Source organism: Anastrepha obliqua, chromosome 5 (genome assembly GCF_027943255.1).
Source record: "Anastrepha obliqua isolate idAnaObli1 chromosome 5, idAnaObli1_1.0, whole genome shotgun sequence".
Lineage (NCBI taxonomy): Eukaryota > Metazoa > Arthropoda > Insecta > Diptera > Tephritidae > Anastrepha > Anastrepha obliqua.
In genome coordinates this window covers 64,696,795-64,716,504 of record NC_072896.1, presented here as the reverse complement: position 1 = coordinate 64,716,504, position 19,710 = coordinate 64,696,795, and the positions used below count along the sequence as shown (strand labels likewise).

General features: G+C 36.9%; 1 protein-coding gene across 2 annotated transcripts; it reads left to right on the top strand.

Annotated features, from left to right (window-relative positions):
• Positions 1-262: 262 nt before the first annotated feature.
• Positions 263-19,219, top strand: LOC129248434 (uncharacterized). 2 transcript variants are annotated; one of them, XM_054887978.1, is made up of 7 exons: positions 263-458; positions 681-1,069; positions 14,324-15,801; positions 17,156-17,513; positions 17,589-18,188; positions 18,250-18,566; positions 18,637-19,219. In XM_054887978.1, the coding sequence occupies exons 3-7, from the start codon at positions 14,602-14,604 to the stop codon at positions 18,832-18,834; spliced, it is 2,673 nt and encodes an 890-aa protein (XP_054743953.1). In that variant the 5' UTR covers positions 263-458; positions 681-1,069; positions 14,324-14,601; the 3' UTR covers positions 18,835-19,219. The 2 variants fall into 2 exon arrangements, with proteins under 2 accessions (XP_054743953.1, XP_054743952.1); XM_054887977.1 differs by having other exon boundaries at positions 17,589-18,194.
• Positions 19,220-19,710: the final 491 nt, after the last annotated feature.

Genomic DNA, 19,710 nt, shown 5'->3' with positions numbered 1-19,710 from the left:
ATAGTCAAAACCCAAAACACCAAAAAAGCTCATCTCTTGCTACTTATTAAAAGGTTACTGAGGCAAGTGTAGTAAAAGCCCAAATATATTTACACGTATATGGTATATACTTCAGCTGACTTGTTTTCTTAATGTACTGGCTTTTGGCATCTCTGCAATATTGAAAGAATGAAAACGAAACTGAAAGCAGTACCAAATAAAATCGAAGTCGAGACTGAAACTGAAACTCGGTTGGGTCAATGAGGCAGCTGACTTTTGAGGCTTGACTTGAACGGTTGGTCGATTGGCTGTTCGCTCACCGGTTACTTGGTTAAGGTGTTCAGAGCGTAGCTATAGGCAACACTGAAGTTGATGTTAAAAGCGAAGTTGTAACGCAGATATTGAAAATATATATGTATGTATATACACAGAAACTCATTTTTATGTGAACCTAATACCAAGTAGAAGTGAATTTGTCCGTGAGTATGCAGTTGTTAAAACAACAACAAAAACTGAGTGAATTTTTACAAGTGACTTGAATATACTGTTTGCGCAGAAATAGCTGCATAAATTAAAAAAAAAAACTAAGTATACAGTAAAAATATGTAAAAAAATCTAAGAATAATTCTACGTAAAACAGTACATGTGGAATATACTTAACAAAGTGAAATTTATTAATTTTTTTCATATTACCTAAATAGTGTATCTAAAATTTTGAACTGATTAAGCAATTTTTAAGGTATCCGTGCTTTGGTATAATGAGAAAATAACACATCGTGTGAAACCTGCAACATTTTTTTCAATGAAAAGAATTCCATTAAAAACCACAACTTGCAATGAAGGAACAATTAAAAACTAATAGAAAACCATGAAAAAAGTCAAAGTGAAGTGAATGAACGCGAATAGCAACAAACGCAGGCAAACATTATGAAACCTTTATAAGCTGCATATGTAGGGCATTCTGAAATACCCTCATTAAAAAACAGAATGCTTCCAACAACCACTTCATTCATCGCTATCGCTGAGTTTAAAAAATATCCAACGTGAACGGAAGAGATAGGCAAATCGCCAAACTATTGCTGCCACAAGCGTACGTATATACATATACTCGTAAGTACACATATATAAATATATGTATACTATATATGATATAATTGGCGCATACACCCTTTCTGGGTGTTTGGCCGAGCTCCTCCTCCTATTTGGAGTGTGCGTCTTGATGTTGTTCCACAAATGGAGGGACCCTCAGTTTCAAGCCGATTTCGAACGGCATATCCATATATATACTCTTTTTTTACACGCTAGATACGTTCCTTAGAAAAGCGGGCAAAACCAAATTGTGTAAAAAAATACATGTGACATATAAATTTGGGGATATGTTCCACAACTTTAAAAAATCGTGTAAGATGAAAAAACTCTAAATATTTTCCCAAAAAACCGTGCAAAAGAAGTAATAATGATCAATAGATATGTCAGATATGTCTAGCACAACTGTCGGGTCTGATTCAAATTAAGAATTTCGTTCGTTATTAACGGCCTTTGCTGGTTTTTTGTGGTTACAAAGTCTGTTGTTAGCGGCTGTTTTTTTTTTGGTTTCTGAAGTTGCTTATATAATTCTTAATATCCAGCTATATAAGTCTTAAGGTTCCGTTGAAATTTTAATGCACGCTCCATGTCCAGATCGACAGTAAGAAAATGTTGTTCCGTACTTATAGCAAATTTTAAGCCCTCGCGAATTAAATTAGCAGTTAATAGCTGAACTTCACCTTCGTTTTCATCATTATCCGCTTTTTTGTTATCACAAACTGACCTAAATTCGATCAAATCGTCCTCATCCAAAGGGCTTTCTCGCATTAATTCATCGATGGCAGCCATTTGGGTGTTTATGCAACCTTTGCCACCAATTGATCGAGTGGCTGAATCAACGAGGTGGTGTTAGGCGGCAAAAACTGCAATTGAATATTTGAATGATCCAGTACTGGGTGGCTGGGTGCATTATCCACGAACAATAGTATTTTGAATTCCAAACCTTTTTGTTCCATATATTCCTGGACTTTAGGAACAAAGCATTTGAACCTATTTGTAAACAAATCAGTCGTCATCCACGCCTTTTTATTCGCCATCAAATGAACTGGAATGTGCTTAATGTTCTTTCCTCTTAAACCTAGTGCATAAGAGATTTGTTAATTAAGAGAGGCTTTAACATTTTATCATCATGCAGAACAAAAATGTCACCCGATCTTTGGCCGCTTTAAAACCACCAGCTGATTTTTCAGATTTTGCTATGTACATTCTTTTAGACATTTTCTTCCAGAACAATCACGTTTCGTCGACATTAAATATTTAATATGGAGTATAACCGCCCTGTTCAATTATTTTTCCGGAAAACTTTTTGCAGCATTTTCGTTTGCTGATGCTCTTTCTCCTTTTATTTTTATATTGTGAAATACGTGTCTTTTTAGAAAACTTATAAGCCATCCCTCACTTGCATTAAATACCCGTTTCTTCGTTGCCCGAAGACTTGTTGCTGGTCCAAAGTTCTGAAGTTGGTGGTATATTTTATAATTTTCCCATCAATAGGTGTTTTTTTTTTGCAAATCTTCCATCCAACACACCATGTGATTTTCCGTTTTCTCCAAGGCAGTATGTCGACTAAAAGAAGAGGTTTTAGAACTAAGTTCCGATCCAGAAATTATTGGCTTCGAATGACATTCTCATTTTTTCTAATGGTACAGTCGCTTCGCATAAACCAAAAGCTTTGTCAACAGATGTGGGACTTTCGCCTCTCTTCAGACAGTCTAAGATTTTTATTTTGGTTCGTAACCAAATTGCTTGTCTCTTCGGAATATTTTGTTGTTGTTTAGGCATATGATTTCAAAATCGTGTAAAAAAAGAGTTGGGTGTGTATACTATATATAGGTATAATTAGAACATACAACCTTCTTTGGGTGTTTGGTGGAGTTCCAATTTGTGAGAAAATCTCGTTCTTCCATAAATGGAAGGACCTATCGTTTGATGCGCTCTTTCATGGCACAAAAACACACATTGCCTGCAGAAGAGGAACCGCTATTAGAAAAAAAAACATTAAATCTATCACTGTTTTATGCCCACTGTGGGTTTCGAGCCCAGGCCCTACCGAATGGTGGTCTCCCACAAACCGTTCGACTACAGCAGCAACTAAAGGGAGATTTTTTAGCTATTATCTTTTTAAGCAGTTGGTTTAAACAGCTGACACACGTTTCGTGTTTTGTTTCACTGTCAAACATCTTCAGTTTGGTCTATAACACTAGTTTACCCCAAAAATGGTCCTCGACCAAAATTCATTTTTTAAACTAATTTGAGGTCGCTGAAACCAAAAATGAATTTTATTTTTTTTTTTCAAAGAACGGTTTCCGAGATATTCCCAAAAAACCTGTTTTTTGGGCAATAGTGCAGTTATTACCTGCAATCTCGAAAACAGTGCGCGCCATTTCTTTGAAGTGCATAAATTTCTAAAGGCACACATATAAACTACATGTCAATATATAATTCGTGTCAATGGAAGTCTTAGTTTTCGCAAAACAGCTGTTGAAAGTTAAAAACAAGGCATTTTTGACGTTTTTTACTAAATTATCAAAGTTTATTAACTTTTTTCTGGAACAAACAATTTTTTTATATCGACATAACATAGGTTTTCTGAAAGACAATTTTGTCACCTATATTTTAAGCCTAAGTTGGTCTGAATCGACGAAAAATTGTAAAAGTTATGACCCATAAAATCAACACGTGTGATTTTGCAGCTTTTGACTTGGCTATGTTTGAGGTCGAAAATATGCTTTTACTCTCAAACTTCTTCTTTTATGTTGCACGGAATCTTCACGAAGTTGCATCCTGCAGTCGTCGCTCATCATTCCTTGTTCCCAAAAGCCCTCATAACGCTTTTCAGTCGAAGCAATATCGTGATGAAATCGCTCGCCTTGTTCATCACTTTCAGCCCCTAAATTCAGAGGAAAAAAATCCAAATGACTGTGAAGTAGGTGCATTTTTAACGACATGCGAGCACCTGTTAACAAAAACAAAGTTAATTGTAAATTTTAAAATAATTTTCCAATCAATTTACATATATGATAAATATATTTTGGAGTATGTACGTTTTACAATACTAACCAATAGTTTTAGAGTATTTCATCATTGTTTGAATCAATTGACGGTCGTTGTTGCTCCTGTTGTTTCCCAAGAATCCATGAACAACTTTTTGGAAAGCTTTCCAAGCTTTAGCTTCGGAACTGTCAAGGCATTGTTGAAATTCTGTGTCCGTAAACAATTTCTTTATATGTGGACCGACGAATATACCCGCTTTGATTTTCTCTGTTGGCAATCTTGGGAACTTGGCTGTGTTTTCCGTTTTTTTTTGCCAAAGCTTTCATAAAATTCTTCATTAGCCATTTCAGTCGTCGTGCACAAATTTATACTTGCAGAAATATGGCGCCACCGAAAAATATACACAGACGTAGATTGGTCATACCTAGCTCTTATTTAGCTGGAATTGGTATAATGGGCAAATAATCCTATTCTGCGACATAGGCCGGTGTTTTTATTTTACTGTGTTGGAATAATTATTAAAATAGGGAAGTGGGGTCTTCCGTAAAAGTGAGTGTTGAAAAGTGAGTTGGCGAACCATTATTGAGCATGTCCAAATTATGATTTGCGACGAGATTTTCAATCAATATGCAACATGACAAGCTCTTTAACATCCCACCATCACTCGATATTGCCACAAGAGAGTTGCGCTGTTTAAGAAACCTTTATTGGAACCAGATTGCCGTATTAATGTTGATAATGAAAAATCACAGGGAATTCCCATTATTAAAGCCGTTAGGCAAGGATGTATATTATCACCCATCCTTTTTAACATCTGTGCTGAGAAAATCGTCCAATAAGCTCTTAGGGATTCACATGAAGGCATTAAAGTTAATTGTGTGCTTATAAATAAGCACGGCACCACACTTTTATATAGCACATAACTTGAACGATTTGCAAAGGATATTAAGTAAAGTTGTTCTTCACAGCGAAAATTACGGTCTTAAAATTAACATTAAAAAAAACGAAATTCATGCATGTCAGCAGGAATCACGCAGGAGCAGACACTAATCAAACACTGATGGTTCATAATGTAAAAATATAAATAAAGGGTTTTCCAATAAGAGATGTTATTTTGATATTCAAAGAAAAATACAATTTTTTAATATAAATTATCGGATGTTTATTTCATTATAAAGAGGAAGGTATGCCGTTAATAGTGGAAAATAACATCAGGCAAATGACCACCACGACCACGCTTACAGGACAATATCCTTTTCATGAAATTTTCCATAACCGAATTGCAAAATGGCTGCCCTATGTCATCGATAGCCTCACGAATTCCATCTTTGAGGTCTTGAATCGACCCTGGGCTGTTGGCGTAGACCTTCTCTTTCACGTGGCTCCAAAAAAAAAAAAAATCACAAGGTGTTAAATCACAAGACCTCGGTGGCCAATTGTCATCACCTCTTCGAGAGATGTCACGGTCCGGAAACTTTTCCCGTAAAAGATCAATGGTTTCGTTGCTTGTGTGGCACGTAGCGCCGTATTGTTGAAAATAAACGCTGTCCATCATCCAATTCCGGCCATAAAAAATCGTTAATCATATCTTGATAGCGCCTGTTATTGGAAAACCCCTTGTACGAGTAAGGCATTGAACGGGCATATGCAATGTTGCAGAATTATGGGATGCAGCTAAAAATAGAGATATTTATAAAGAAATTGTAAACAATATAAATTAATATGCTTTGAATAATGTAAATAAGAAACAAAAAGATATAAAATATTGTATGATCGCTATACATTCGTAAACGAATAAGCAAAACAGAAGAAGAATTTTGCTTTGCGGGCACCCCGTAGTACCCACACGCATTGAAATCACATGTCCATAAACGAGATGATATAAATTCGTTGAAAATTTAGTTTTATTTTCAACGCTATTGTAGATAAGGTAGATATTATGTTTATCACCTCGTGCGGAATAGACCTTTTTAAGAGTGTTCTCAGCATCCAAAAATTCCATTTGTTTGGAAACACCTAATGATTATTAGTAAGACCCCGTTTGTTGTTTCAGCTGGGTTTTTGAGATGCTCGGGCTCAGGTGCCTTCCGAAAACGCTACTTCATTTTTCACAAATTCCGTTGGAATGATACAAATCAAATAGACAAAAGGAAGATATTCACGGAATGGATTGTGAATATTGTAATTTGAACATTTGTGACTTTTAAGTTAAACAAACTAATGAAAACGAAGTTCCGCGTGTTAAATTATGGAAGAACGAATTACAATATAAAAATACCTCCAAAAGAGTTTTCTTGCGTTTTTATGCCGATGAAGCCGTGGCAAGTAAGTTTGTGCATGTGGGTGTGTATAATTTCTAGTGTTTGGCAGTTTCTATTGCTTTCGCTTACTCTTTCTCTTCACAAACAAGGAATTACCCTTCCTTTTGCTTGTTTTTGTTCGGAAGGGTCAATCTTTCTCAATTCTATCATTCTTGATATACTGCCAGGTTTAGCCTTCGGCTATGGTGAAATCGAAATTGAGAGAGTCACTTCGGCCTCGAATTCAGCGGGTATTGGGCAGCGGAATTCTGCCCGAACATTTCACAAACATTCACACACTCGTGCAATCAGTCGTTCAGACGGCAGCGAAGCAACATAAGCAAAGAGTGTGTTGATTTTTTTCGTACATCACCAACACAATCTCAGTTTTTTTCGTAAACAAACCATTTTCATGATCCCGGTTACGTCAGCCAAACAGCTGATTCTCTCAAATTCGCTGAGAGCGAGTTAACGTTCTAATTTTAGTCACACCTCCAAAACGCATTTCCCCATGGGTTGCACCAGCCAATCACATCATTCTTTCAAATTCGCTGAAAGTCGGTTAACGGTAAGCATTAGTAAACAAATCATCGTAATGAATCTAATCACAATTTCACAGACGAAACGAAAAGCTAAGTAAAGGATCAACTACCAGCCAACTTGGGGTCGATATAGCAGCAACAATTCCACTACCAACAACAACACGAACTATACAAGTTAGCAGGTAGACCATCGCAAAAACTTTGCTGTTGACTAAGATAGTTGATTCTTTCCTTCTACATACATAGGTAGTAAGTATATACGTATATGTACTCATATAGGGTGATTCAAGAGTGACGCAGATCTCTGACAGTAATTATTTGTGACAAAATGTGACAGGCTTCGGCAAACTTAGTCAAGAAGCTACATTCAGTTGAACTACGAGTAAAAGTAACCTGAACGTTTTATGAAAATGATCGTTCCACAATAAGTGTATTTCGTGCATTACACATTTTCACCTAAACGGATACGTTAAATAGCAAAATTACCTTATTTGGGGTACTGAAAATGTGTGGTACGGAACATGTAATTCAAGAAAAAACTATGCCCTCACAGGGATGTGGTTTTTGAGCTGACAGAATCATCGGACAGTACTTCTTCGAAAATGATGCCCGTAACACTGTTACGGTGAGCGGTGAATGTTTTCCTAACATTATATTAGGTGCGCGACTAAGTTCTCACTGTGTTTTTGATGAAAATACAGCTTTATTATGAAAAAATGGTTACAAGTGAATCATTGAAAATATTGGCCATTGCTGGCTACAACTTTTCCCACTTTCTGATAGATCTCGTATACCGTCGCGGAAAAACTATTCATCTTTTGAGGCTATCCACGGATCAAGCCATTTTCTGATGGCTTCATATGAATGGAACTGTTGGTCAGTTAGACCATGTGCCATCCATAGGAACAGGTGATAATCGGACGGCGCAATATCTGAAGAATATGGCGGGTGGGTAGGATTTCCCATTTCAGTGTTTCCAGGTAGGCTTTAACGGGTATGGCAACGTGAGGCCGAGCGTTATCATGCTGTAGAATCACTATTTCAGGCCTCTCCGCGTATTGCGTCCGCTTCTCGCGCAGTCGCAATCGCATCAATTGAATTCGATACCGATCCCCAGTGATGGTTTCGCTTGGTTTTAACAGTTCATAATAAAGAACACCAACTTGGTCCCACCAAATGCATAGCATAACCTTCGCAGCGTGAATATTCGGCCGAGACGACGACGTAGAAGCATGACCGGGCAGCCCCCATGACTTTCTTTTCTTTGGATTACTGTAATGAATCCATTTTTCATTTTTCATCACCCGTCACAATGCGATGAAGAAAATCCTTCCGTTTTTGCCGCTCGAGCAGTTGTTCAGAGGCGAAAAAACGACGTTCAACATACTTTGGTTTTAATTCATAAGGAACCCAATTCCCTGTTTCTGAATCATTTACAAAGCATGCAATCGGTTGGAAATGGATTGGCGGGTAATTCCTAGTACTGAAGCAAGCTCTTCTTGCGTTTGGCACGGATCCTCATTGAGCAATGCCTCCAATTCCGCGTCTTCGAAGTTTTTTGGCCTTCCTTCACGCGGAAGGTCGTCAACATCAACAAAATCACCGGCACGTTGTGTCACTTAAAGCAGCATCTCCATAAACTTTTTGTATCTCTCGATGCTCTTCAGCCGCCGTTTTTTTCGAATGAGAGAGGAAAATCAACACTTCCCGCAAATGACGATTATTCGGCACAAATTCAGACATTTTCACAAAATCAAAAGTATATGATACCAAAACAAAATCACTAATGTGTCGAAGCAGTTTGTTTACCATATGTCTAAGCTTGGTTTATTACGTTTAGGTTATGTTAGAATCGACTAGCACTAGATGGCTTCATCTATTGACAAACATCGAGAACTTAATTGCGTACCTAATAACACATTTTTCTCTGAATTATATGACATAGACTTGAACTATTGTGGTTTCAACAAGACGGTGCCCTTTGCCACGCAGCTCATGAAACAATGTCCCTATTGCGAACGAAATTCCTAGGATGCATTAACGAAGCAACGAGATCAAATGGCAGTCGAGATATTGCATTGTAAATATAATTGGCGCGTACATCCTTTCTGGGTGTTTGGCCGAGGTCCTATTCCTATTTGTGGTGTGCTTGAAGTTGTTCCATAAATGGAGGGACCTACAGTTTCAAGCCGACTCCGAACGGCAGATATTTTTTATGAGGAGTTTTTTCAAGGCAGAAATACACTCGGAGGTTTGACATTGCCTGCCGAGGGGCGGCCGCTATTAGAAAAACCTTTTCCTTCATTTTGGCGTTTCACGGAGATTCACTCATTTCGAAAAATTTCGTTATTTTATTTATAGGAGAAAATCGTCGGCCTTATTGAATCACTATGTATGTAAATTTATGGGTATAATTTCAACAAACATTCGCTTTCGTTGATGGTGGGAAAAGTATGTTTGTAATACAGAGCCACGTCGTAAGCCTCGTTTTTTGTTGTGGATGATAGTCGTGACAGATGCGGTGGCGTGTTCACCGACGCTAAGCTGATGGAGGCACCAACAACTCGACAACCATACTGGCTTTAATTTGAATTTTTTGTTTTTATTTCTTTAACTTAGTACTTTTGGCATTTGGCGAATGGCTAGTTTTCATTGGTGTTGCGTAAGATGTACAATAATAAAAATGGCTTTTGACATCATTTTAAAATAATCAACAATAAAATGAAAAATGTTCAATTCAAAATATACACGGTATAAGGTCTACTATTAATTTTAGTATTATATATTAATTCTAATAAATAAATAAATTTTGCTAAAAAATATTAAAACCCTTACCAGGTTAATATATAAAAGCAATAAGGTGCGGAACGAAAATGTAATCAACTTCTCTGTTTTTATAGGTTTGATATTTCTAAAGAATCCGAATAAATTTCAGTTTGTAAAACTTTTTTGAAATGAATCTACCTTAATTATGTATTTTCAACTCAGGGAAATGTTTTGGGTTATTCAATTGAATTCATATTAGGGTAAAGGTAACCCACGTTTTTCCCCTTTATTCCACTTTACTAAACGGTTGGCCGAAGTCCCGTGACCATTTTGTGGATTCAGCGAGTTCACCGTATTACACTTCATGAATACACTTTAAGGGCTCCAAAATATTAGATCATCGGTGTTTAATATTAACAAATCACCAGAACTTCTCAAGCAAACAACAGACTGTAATATAATCGATTAGTGTCTCGCCGTAAATTAAAATTTAACAATAGCCTGTTAAATTATTTAGTATTAGAGGTGGTTACTCACACATACTTTCGATTGTATGGGTGCTTTTAGCTGCATGGCAACTATCATTATCGACAACTATTTATTTACCAACTGAGGATAGAAAACTCTGTTGACATTTCCCTTCAGTAAGGTTTCGCAAATCATCGTGAATCGTTTAATGTCAGAATTACTCTTCCAAATTGTGGAAATTTACTTTGGAAAAAATAAATCTGTTCGCGAAGTTCATAGAGCACTGGGGGCATCATCGTTTCCGAAAATTAATCAGCCAAACATCGGCGACATTTAGTTCCAACAAGACGGCGCAACTTGTTATACAGCGCATTAACAACCGATTTATTGCAATATTCAAGCCAGCATTGACACCACCCGCCAGATTGATTGGAAAAAGTAGTCAAAAATTGGACTGACCGAATGGACCGTGTAACTCGTAGCCGCAGCGGATATGTGCTGGATGTCGTATTCAGAAACGAAATGCCATGAAATTGTATACCAGATTATAAAAAAAAAAAATCGTTCCATCGATATTTCTCTTTTGTATTTGAAGCTAGCCACTAGAACATTCGTTCTCTACATTGCTAATTATTAATCTTAAATCAATAGCCGAAGGGCTTATCAGCCAGTGTTTGTTCTTTTTTTTATAACAGTTATAATTATCTTGACACAAATAGATCGAAACAGTAGGGCTTACTAATCTTTAATTCCTGTGATATGGAATAATTGCCTTTATGTGAGTCCGACTCGATGACTTTCATGGTTCTATCCGTCACCGCTTTGCTTTTGCATTCAATACTATATTAGATCCGTTTTGTCATATATATATATATATATATATATGTATATACACCCTTTCTGGGTGATTGGCCGAGCTGCTCCTCCTATTTGTGCTGTGCGTCTTGATGTTGTTCTACAAATATCATAGGCTTTGGCATATGCTCTGATTTTTAATGTATGAAATTGCCATTTTTATTTCCTTTAAACTTTTTTTGAACCGTAATGTAACCACTCAATACATCATCGTCATGGCATCACAGTTTGAGGTGAACCATAGCTTCTGTTAAAATACTCCTCCACGTCACTCGGTCTTCAGCTTTTCTTTTGACATTAAATGTGTCTTTTTCTATGCCATCTCTCCATATTTTTCTCGGCCGACGTTTCGAAGATCATTTTAACAGTTCTACTATTATTCATTCGCAGAATGAAACCGTACCATCGAATTCTTTGTGCTTTAACGTATCTGATAACATTTGCTCCTCTGATAAGTACGTCTACCTCGTCAATGTACCGAATGCGGTAGGTATCATCTTCAAGTCGTACAGAGTCATATACGAGTATATCTTTCTGGGAATCTTTCTTTGGACACAAATTAATTGCTCCACTTCATTTGATTGCAGCACCCGGACTTCACAACCAAATGTGAGTCTTATGACGGTATATTCAAAGCTTTAGAACTTTCCAGAGAGTAGTCTCGACTTCATCAGTTTGGTATGCGCGAAGTAAGATTTATTTGCAGCTTGTATCCAGTCTTGTATGGCAATTGATCTATCTTTCTGCACACTCACCATAATTCATTGACTTTTTCAATGCTATAATGATTGAGTTTGTCAAATTCTTGTTTAAAAGCTTCCTAAATACATCTAGCGAAAAACATTCAAAACTTTTTATTTCTAAGCCGAAGCCAAAGTGTAATAATCGAAAATGTATCGCCTTGCAGTTACTTTTTAGCACTCCTACAGCTGATTGTAGGCTGCTAATCAAATATAATCGATGTACGACGCCATTTTCAAAAATTAGAAATCTTCAGATGGGGTGATTAATTTTGCGCCACTTTGTATTAGTGCTGTCACTTTTAAAGTACTTTTCCTTACATAATCCCCTTTCACAGAAATTGTTATACCCGCCCGCACTTGTATGCAAGGGTATTATAATTTTCTTCAAATAACGGTTGCATGAAACACCATAAAGAAGCATTTTACCGAAGACTTTTATTTAAACAAAATACAATAATTATATCAATAAGTTAATCAATTATATATTCGCCTTTGCTGTTTACAACCTCTTCCCACCTCTCGAACAATTTGTTGATCCCCTTCCGCCAAAAATCGTCTGGTCTGGTGGCAAAGAAGTTGTTTAGCCAATTTTTAAGGACCTCGTTGTTATCGATGGTAATACCCTTCATATAGTTTGACAGGGAGCGGAAAAGATGGTAATCGTTCGGTGCAAGGTGAATACGGCGAATGCTGAAGGACCCAAGGCTCCCTTTCGAGCTTTTGGAGTGCGGCTTTGACGACTTGTGCAACATGGGGTCTGGTGTTGCCGTGAACGAGCATGGTTTGACCATGTCAATCAGATCTTTTCAGTCAAATAGCCTCATTCACGCGGTGTAGCTGGGCAATGTTGAGCTCCTTGTTGACCATGATATTCTTTTCGAGAATTTCCCAGTTCACCATGCCCTCCCAGTCATACCAAACACATATCATGAACTTCTTTGGATAAAGATCCGCCTTTGGCGTATCTCCTGGAGCAACCCACTTCCTTCTTTACTTCATATTGATGTATAGGCACCATTTCCACGACTATTTGGTACAAAAAGTGCTGTTTATGACCACGTGTTGCTCGATGGTGGGCGAGATGCCTAGAAGCAATTTGGAGAAGACTTTCTTTGTTTTTTTTTCGTTTGAGTTCGTGAGGCACCCAGGCTCCCAATTTTTCGGTAAATTCCATTGAATGAAAGTGATTGAGAATCGTTCTATCGACGTTAAAGCCGCCATTTTTGAACTTTGCAAATAATTTCCGTGCTGCAGACTCGCCTATGACATCTTTTCCATACATGTTGCAAATGTCCCAGGCTCTTTGTAGAGCAGAAAGAGTTTTATCGAATGAATACTTACCCTTTGCCAAACAGCAAACCAACCTCTGTGAAATAAATGAAAAAATATGTAAACTCTATGAACTCATTTCCGAACCCAATCGAAAATCGACGCAACTAAAATTGTGGAAAATGGGCGGTACCACGCCTAAACTTGGTACACGTATTTCTGCTCACCTCGAGATAAATATCGCTGAGATGAGATAAAACCTCGTCCACTTTTTACATGTCAATTCCGGCCGGCCGACAGGTTACAAGCAATAACTTTCATTATCAATGAGTTTGTTTGATGAACCGGTTCCCGAATTAAATTTTACTAAAATCTGTTCAGGGATTACATTGTTTTTTAATTTTATTAATACATATTACAATATATGTAACACGGCTGACACTGTTGTAGCTCATTCTGTCAACCCCATTTTGCAGCATATTTTCGATGATTTCGGTCCTAATTCAGAAGTAATATTGTTATAAAGTTATATTTTTCGATATATAATTATCAATATTTTGAATTAATTTATCTGTCTTTGGCGTGTGTATTCTCCTTGAGATGTTGGTCTGAGCTAATCCTCAAATTTGTGTTATGTATCTTGATATTGACCGGTACTAGGAAAAACCTTCATCATTTTACGCACCGCACAAAAGTTTGGTTATATTTGGAGGATTTGACCTTTTGTCATACCCAATTCAACTTTTTTCTTCAACTCAAAATTTTTCTTCAGATTTTGAAAAATATATTCATTGAAATGTTGGCCGAAGATAAAATAATAGAAATTCATCAAAGCAGTTTCGCTTTTTTCTAAGCGAAGTAATATTATAATGGTGAAACGACCAGTTTGGAGTTTTTGGTGAAACTCCTAGAATTCAAAAACTATTAAAGTATTATATTTTTATGAACTGTTCGAAGTGGTATATATTAAGTTTTTGATATTACCACTCAGCAATGCTGAGATAGAGGGAATTTAAATTTAAAGAAATGAAATTCATTTAATTGATCGTCTTCTTGGTTATAAACGTGTGTACTAGTTCGAATGTCGCTATTATTTCATACTGAGCTCAAATAGCAAATTTTTGATGAACCAATTGAAAATTTACCCGTCAATAACACCACATTCAATATGATTTGGCATTTCATAACATTTCAAATATTTTATTATATCTTAAATAACTAAAAATATGTACATACATATTTGGGGAATTTTTTAAATATAAGTTTTTCTATCGTAAAAAAATAATTGATTTGCATTAATTGTTCCTTACATTTTTTTCAGCAACACGATCTAATACGAATTTAACTTCACGCCAATAATAATTCAATATTCATGAACGGAAAATGCATTTGCTTACTATAGCTGCCATACCACCAAAAGAACTCGTTGCAATTCAAACTGCTGCTACGCTTCCGCTCTTTTCTAGTTCACATCTTTCTTACCAAACTTACCATTATGATTTTCATTCTGGTTAATTATTAAATCATTATTCGGCTTTGTAAAATCGGTTGGCACCGGTAAAACTTCAAAAGTACAGCAGGTGAATAGTTGAACACACAATGAGCACGACGGCAATTGCATCTGAGGGAAACGCATCTCCAGTGATCATAAATATGGCTGAAGCAGTCAAAACAAACGATTATATTGCCACCAGCAGAAAAAAACGGCACGATTATAATAGTTTCAGTGAAGCGCTAGGCAAAAAAAATGAATTAGCAAAAGTCGGTCAGAGAGATCAAGCGGCAGAGGGTTTACGCCGCCAACCGACCAAATACCCGCACGGATTAAATATCAGCATCCAAGCCATTACTAATGAACGCCTTGCAAACTCCAACAACGATCTGTATTCGAGTTGTGGGTATTCACAAGCATCCACAATGTGCAGCAGTTGGTGTGGCAACAACAATAGCAAATATCTTTCAAACAGTAATTGCAATGAAAGCATTAGCCACACCACATGCGACAAGGATCCAGCGCCGGTTAATTTTCACCGCAAATATCGCCTTAGTATGCTCAGCAAACCGGAAAATATGGCCGAACTGCAAATGCGCCGCTTCAAGTATCCTCTCACCGACATTTATGATTTGAACTCACACGATGCCACGAGTAACAAAATACTCCTCCCACTGTGTACATGTCTACAACATTACGGTCGTTGGAAATACCTACGCTGGCCTATCATATTTTTGACGAGTACACTCCTCATCTTTGGCCTCATAACATATTGCATTTGGCTGCACGATGCGAGCGTTTCTAGGGAGCGTTACCAGCGACGATGCCAGAAACTCAACAAGGATAAGCAAATTGCGAGCAATGAAGCGCAATTGATAAGCTTTGTTCCGGATTCAGTGCAAGTATTACAGCAGAATGAAAGCTTTGTATCTACAACTACCAAGATAACAACCATTGCAAATGAAAATGCAGATAAAACAGCTACGGACCACAATCAGAAACACTTATCGGATTCCACGATTTTACGCGCAGTTAACATTCAAGAGCGGCAGCCTACAAAGGAGCAGAAACTTACAGCATTTGAGTACGTAAATTCATCAAAAGAAATCGTCACTACGGACAAGGATTCACACAAGAAGCGTGATAGGGAGAAAGATGAGCCTACGCCTGAGACCACAACATATGCGGGCGCCGAGGCGGCCTTGGTGCAAACCAAAGTACTGCATTATGGTGGCTATAATGGTCATCAGAACAGTTTTGGGGTGCCCATCGAAGAGCGGCATCGCAGTTCGAGAATTTTTGATGAGGCAAGTACCATGTGCATTCAAGTTAATAACATCTGCTGGTATGTAATTAACTTGTAAGAGTCTGATCGATCATCTAAGAACCTTTTGATAAATTCATTCAGTCTTTTGGCTTGAGAGATTCTTAGAAAGAATTGATCTTGCTAGGAAGACTTCCTTTATTGATTTTTCAATCATGAAATTTAAAACCTCTTCAAAATCTTAAGGGCAGTTTACGATAAATCAAAAACTTAATGCGATAATGCTTTTATTTTAATTTTGTTATTTTATATTTTATTTACATGTAAAATTATAAATAAATATGTATATTTCACAAGTTAGGTAACTAGTGAATAAAGAACGCCGCAACTTAGATACAATTTCTTCTCATCTACATAATATGTATGTGCTTCGGTTTTAAGTGTAGATACAGTAGTTAGACTTTAGCCGGAATTTCTCAAGTACTTTCCAGAGGCCTTTCGCAATATTATCTTTTTTTACTTTACTTCACTACTAATCAGGTCACGCTTTCAACTCAAAACGGGTAATTTAAATAAATAAATAAACTATGAAGCAGTCGTATCCAATAAAGTAGACCCAAATAAGTAGACTCCCGTTTTTCGTATAAGAGCTAAGCATTAAATACTTATCATTATTCTTAATACTATTGTTTGTTAGTTTCAGTAACTATAATTCAGAAATTCGCTGACGACTTTTGTTCAACTAGAATCGCTGTCGGTCGGTGTAATTTTTGTTGGCTCGGTCCAATATGTGCGAAGTTGTTTCAGCGATTCGTTTCGAATGTTCCCTCTGAGCCCGTCCAAAGTGGTTATTTCGTGAACGTGGACCACGGAATTGAGACGGCTTCGGAAAAAATTATCGAGAGTTGTGTGTTCACGGTGGATAATTTATGAATGCTCGCCATGGGACTATATAGTCGTCTAATTTCTTCTTCACAACTCAAGCGTTGCGTCATTTTGTGAACTCGAATATATCCGTGTTGTCGAGCTCCATAGAACCGTCCCGTACAAACAGACAATTTCTATTATGTATATTTCTAAAAAGTATAAGAATAATTTAGAAGTAAGCAATAGTTTTCTTTCATTATTTCACGACACAAATTAGTTTAATTAATTCTTTGTACCTAACAAAATGTGCAAAATTTTGATTTGATTTTAATTTAATACATATGTAAATCGTGGAAGGTTAGAAGATAATATTCTTTGGCGCCGTTAGTCTGATGTATTCGATTGAATGATATCCTTAAATAGACATCAGAATTAATTTTAAATACTACTTCTAATGATTTTTCTATAGGCAAGTATATATAAACATTGTTGTCTTTTAATTTTAATAATGAAACTTTTTTGGTCTAAAGATCTTTTCATCGGATCAACCCTTTATTCCAATAACCAAGGCGCTAACTAAAGTTTCACCCACGATACCTCCGTTAACAAAAGTGAAACCAACTCATACCATGTCATCCGGCTTCCGCACCCCCGCTCAGGATAATGGTTGCTATTCTACTTCGCTGCCGATTTGTCAGGGTGTACTGGACTATGATCTAACGTATAATTCCACAACTAAAATGCAATTTTACGACGAAAAAGCTTTACAAAAGTTGATTGAATCAAACTGTTCGAAGCGTGCGTTGGAGTTCATTTGTGTAACACTGGAACCGGAATGTAGACCTTCGCATATTGGCGAATTGCCACCGTGTCGTAGGATATGTAAAGGTACTTAATACATTTATTATCATTCTATGAATATCAATTTAATGATTTAAAGATATTTATGTATATTTCTTCCAGCTATTCTGGAAGCTTGCTCTATCGTCATAGCCAACTTTGATGTACTCAATGAGCTGTTTGACTGTGGTGCCTATCCTGATTCCAGCGATCCTCACAAATGTGAAGATCCAACGAGAATACGGGACTACTGTTACGATAATGAATTCTCTTGCTTTGATCGCTCCTGTATACCGCATCAGTGGCAGTGTGATAATATTAAGGACTGTGCTGCCGGCGAGGATGAAGAGAGCTGCCTGGTATGCGATCATCAAGATGAGTTTCGATGTCGTTCGAACGAAAAGTGTGTGCCTGAGTCAGTGCGTTGTGACCTTAAATATGATTGTTTCGATGGATCTGACGAAGAAGAATGCGATGAATATGGTTCCGGAGAGGAGGTTGCAGCTTCTTTCGTTGAAGCTGCTTTAAATACATTTCCCAGAGTATTCTCCTACGCTAGTTTTCTATCGCCCAATCAAACCGATGAAGGGTTATATAGTTATATCACAGCAACAACAAATAATGAAAACAGGACAAATTTTGAAGTTCATGAAATCACCAATCGTATGAGTGGTATTTCCACCAAAGAGATTACAAACAATATGCCTAGCGAAAGTTCAAAAGGTTTTGGTGTGTGTTCTTTTTCAATATTTTAGAGTCCTTAAAAATATTTTAATGATTGTAGTGAACTTCCGTGACAGCAAGGAAATAATGATGACCAGTGACACGGAAAATAAATTCAAATACTCATCAGCGACCACGACACCACGTTTCACATTTCCAAACCGCGGCATGAACAATACCTACAATAAAGTACCGTTTAACGCTATCACACTCTTGAAACCGGCTGCTTCAATGCGAGTTGCCATTACGACCCAGCCGTCGAATCCACCGAACAAAAGCAATTACAATAGCAAAGCCGCGCCGGTAAACTCTTGTGCACCACACCATTTGCGTTGTGTGAGCGGCGAATGCATCACAGTTAATCAACTCTGCGATAAGGTGAATGATTAAATAAATGGTGAACTTCGTCGATGTGCCCAATTTAGTGAAGTGTTGAATATATTTTCAGAAAATTGACTGCCCAGATGGTGCTGATGAACTGATGTGCGTATACAAGGAGCTGCGCAATTCGACAACAGCGCCAATGCGCAGCAGCACAGCACGCATTGAAAGTGCTCGCACTCAATCTGAAGAGATGTCAACTACTGTTCGCGCAGATAAAAGATCCTTGCCACGTACAGCAATAAAGCGAAAGGCAAAAGCCTGATGTTGTAAATAACATCACATATAATACTTATGCAATATTTAGAATGTTGGGCACTTTTTGAAATAATATAATATATGTACCAAGCGTGTTTGTTAAGTCCCATGGTATCTTAAACGTGCGTGTAAATATCGAAGTATCTATTAAACATTTCTTTCGGATTTAATGTACATATATCCATATATATAAATGAGTATGTGCAATTTAAAGCCTGTGGATATACATAGGTGTTTTAGTAGTTTTATGTGAGTATGTATGTATATAAATGTACCCATGGTATTGTATATAAATGAATTACCCAACTGTATTATTCTCGTTGATTTGTATTGCTCGACGGCTATAGATTCTAAGACGGTGTTTTAAAATAATTGTAAAAATTACTTTCATTCTGTTAAAAACACATATGCATATAAATTTTTGTGTTTTTATTTGTGGCACACCGAATCAAAAATTTGATGAGATGTTATAAGCATTCCCGGGAAGGTTTATTGATGAATATTCTGTAGTCATATATTTAAAGCACATGATATTTTTGAGTATTATTACGTTTTTGTTTCTATCTAATTCCTCTGAGTTCTATCACTGGATTGCTCATAAAACTCATAAACTAAACACATACATAATTTCAATATCTTATCACTGTATTGTCATATATCATTCCGTACGTTTGTGTGCATGCACTTCTGCTTATATATTTATAAATACAACATGTGTCGATCTGTGACAGCCCTATTACCCCTTAAAGGGACAAGACAATAAAATAATTGCCATATGTCCATATACGAAGTGTGTTCAAAAAGTATCGCGAATTTTGAATTTTTGCAGGTTACTTATATTCGAATTTCGATTTTTTTGTGGCTGTATGTTGGTACTCATGTC

Excerpts from the sequence above, each read along its gene's own strand:
- LOC129248434 (XM_054887977.1), top strand. The coding sequence starts at position 14,602 with ATGAGCACGACGGCAATTGCATCTGAGGGAAACGCATCTCCAGTGATC. Across the intron at positions 15,802-17,155 it reads GTTCGAGAATTTTTGATGAG|ATCTTTTCATCGGATCAACC; the intron begins GCAAGTACCATG and ends TTTGGTCTAAAG. Across the intron at positions 18,195-18,249 it reads CGAAAGTTCAAAAGGTTTTG|TGAACTTCCGTGACAGCAAG; the intron begins GTGTGTGTTCTT and ends TAATGATTGTAG.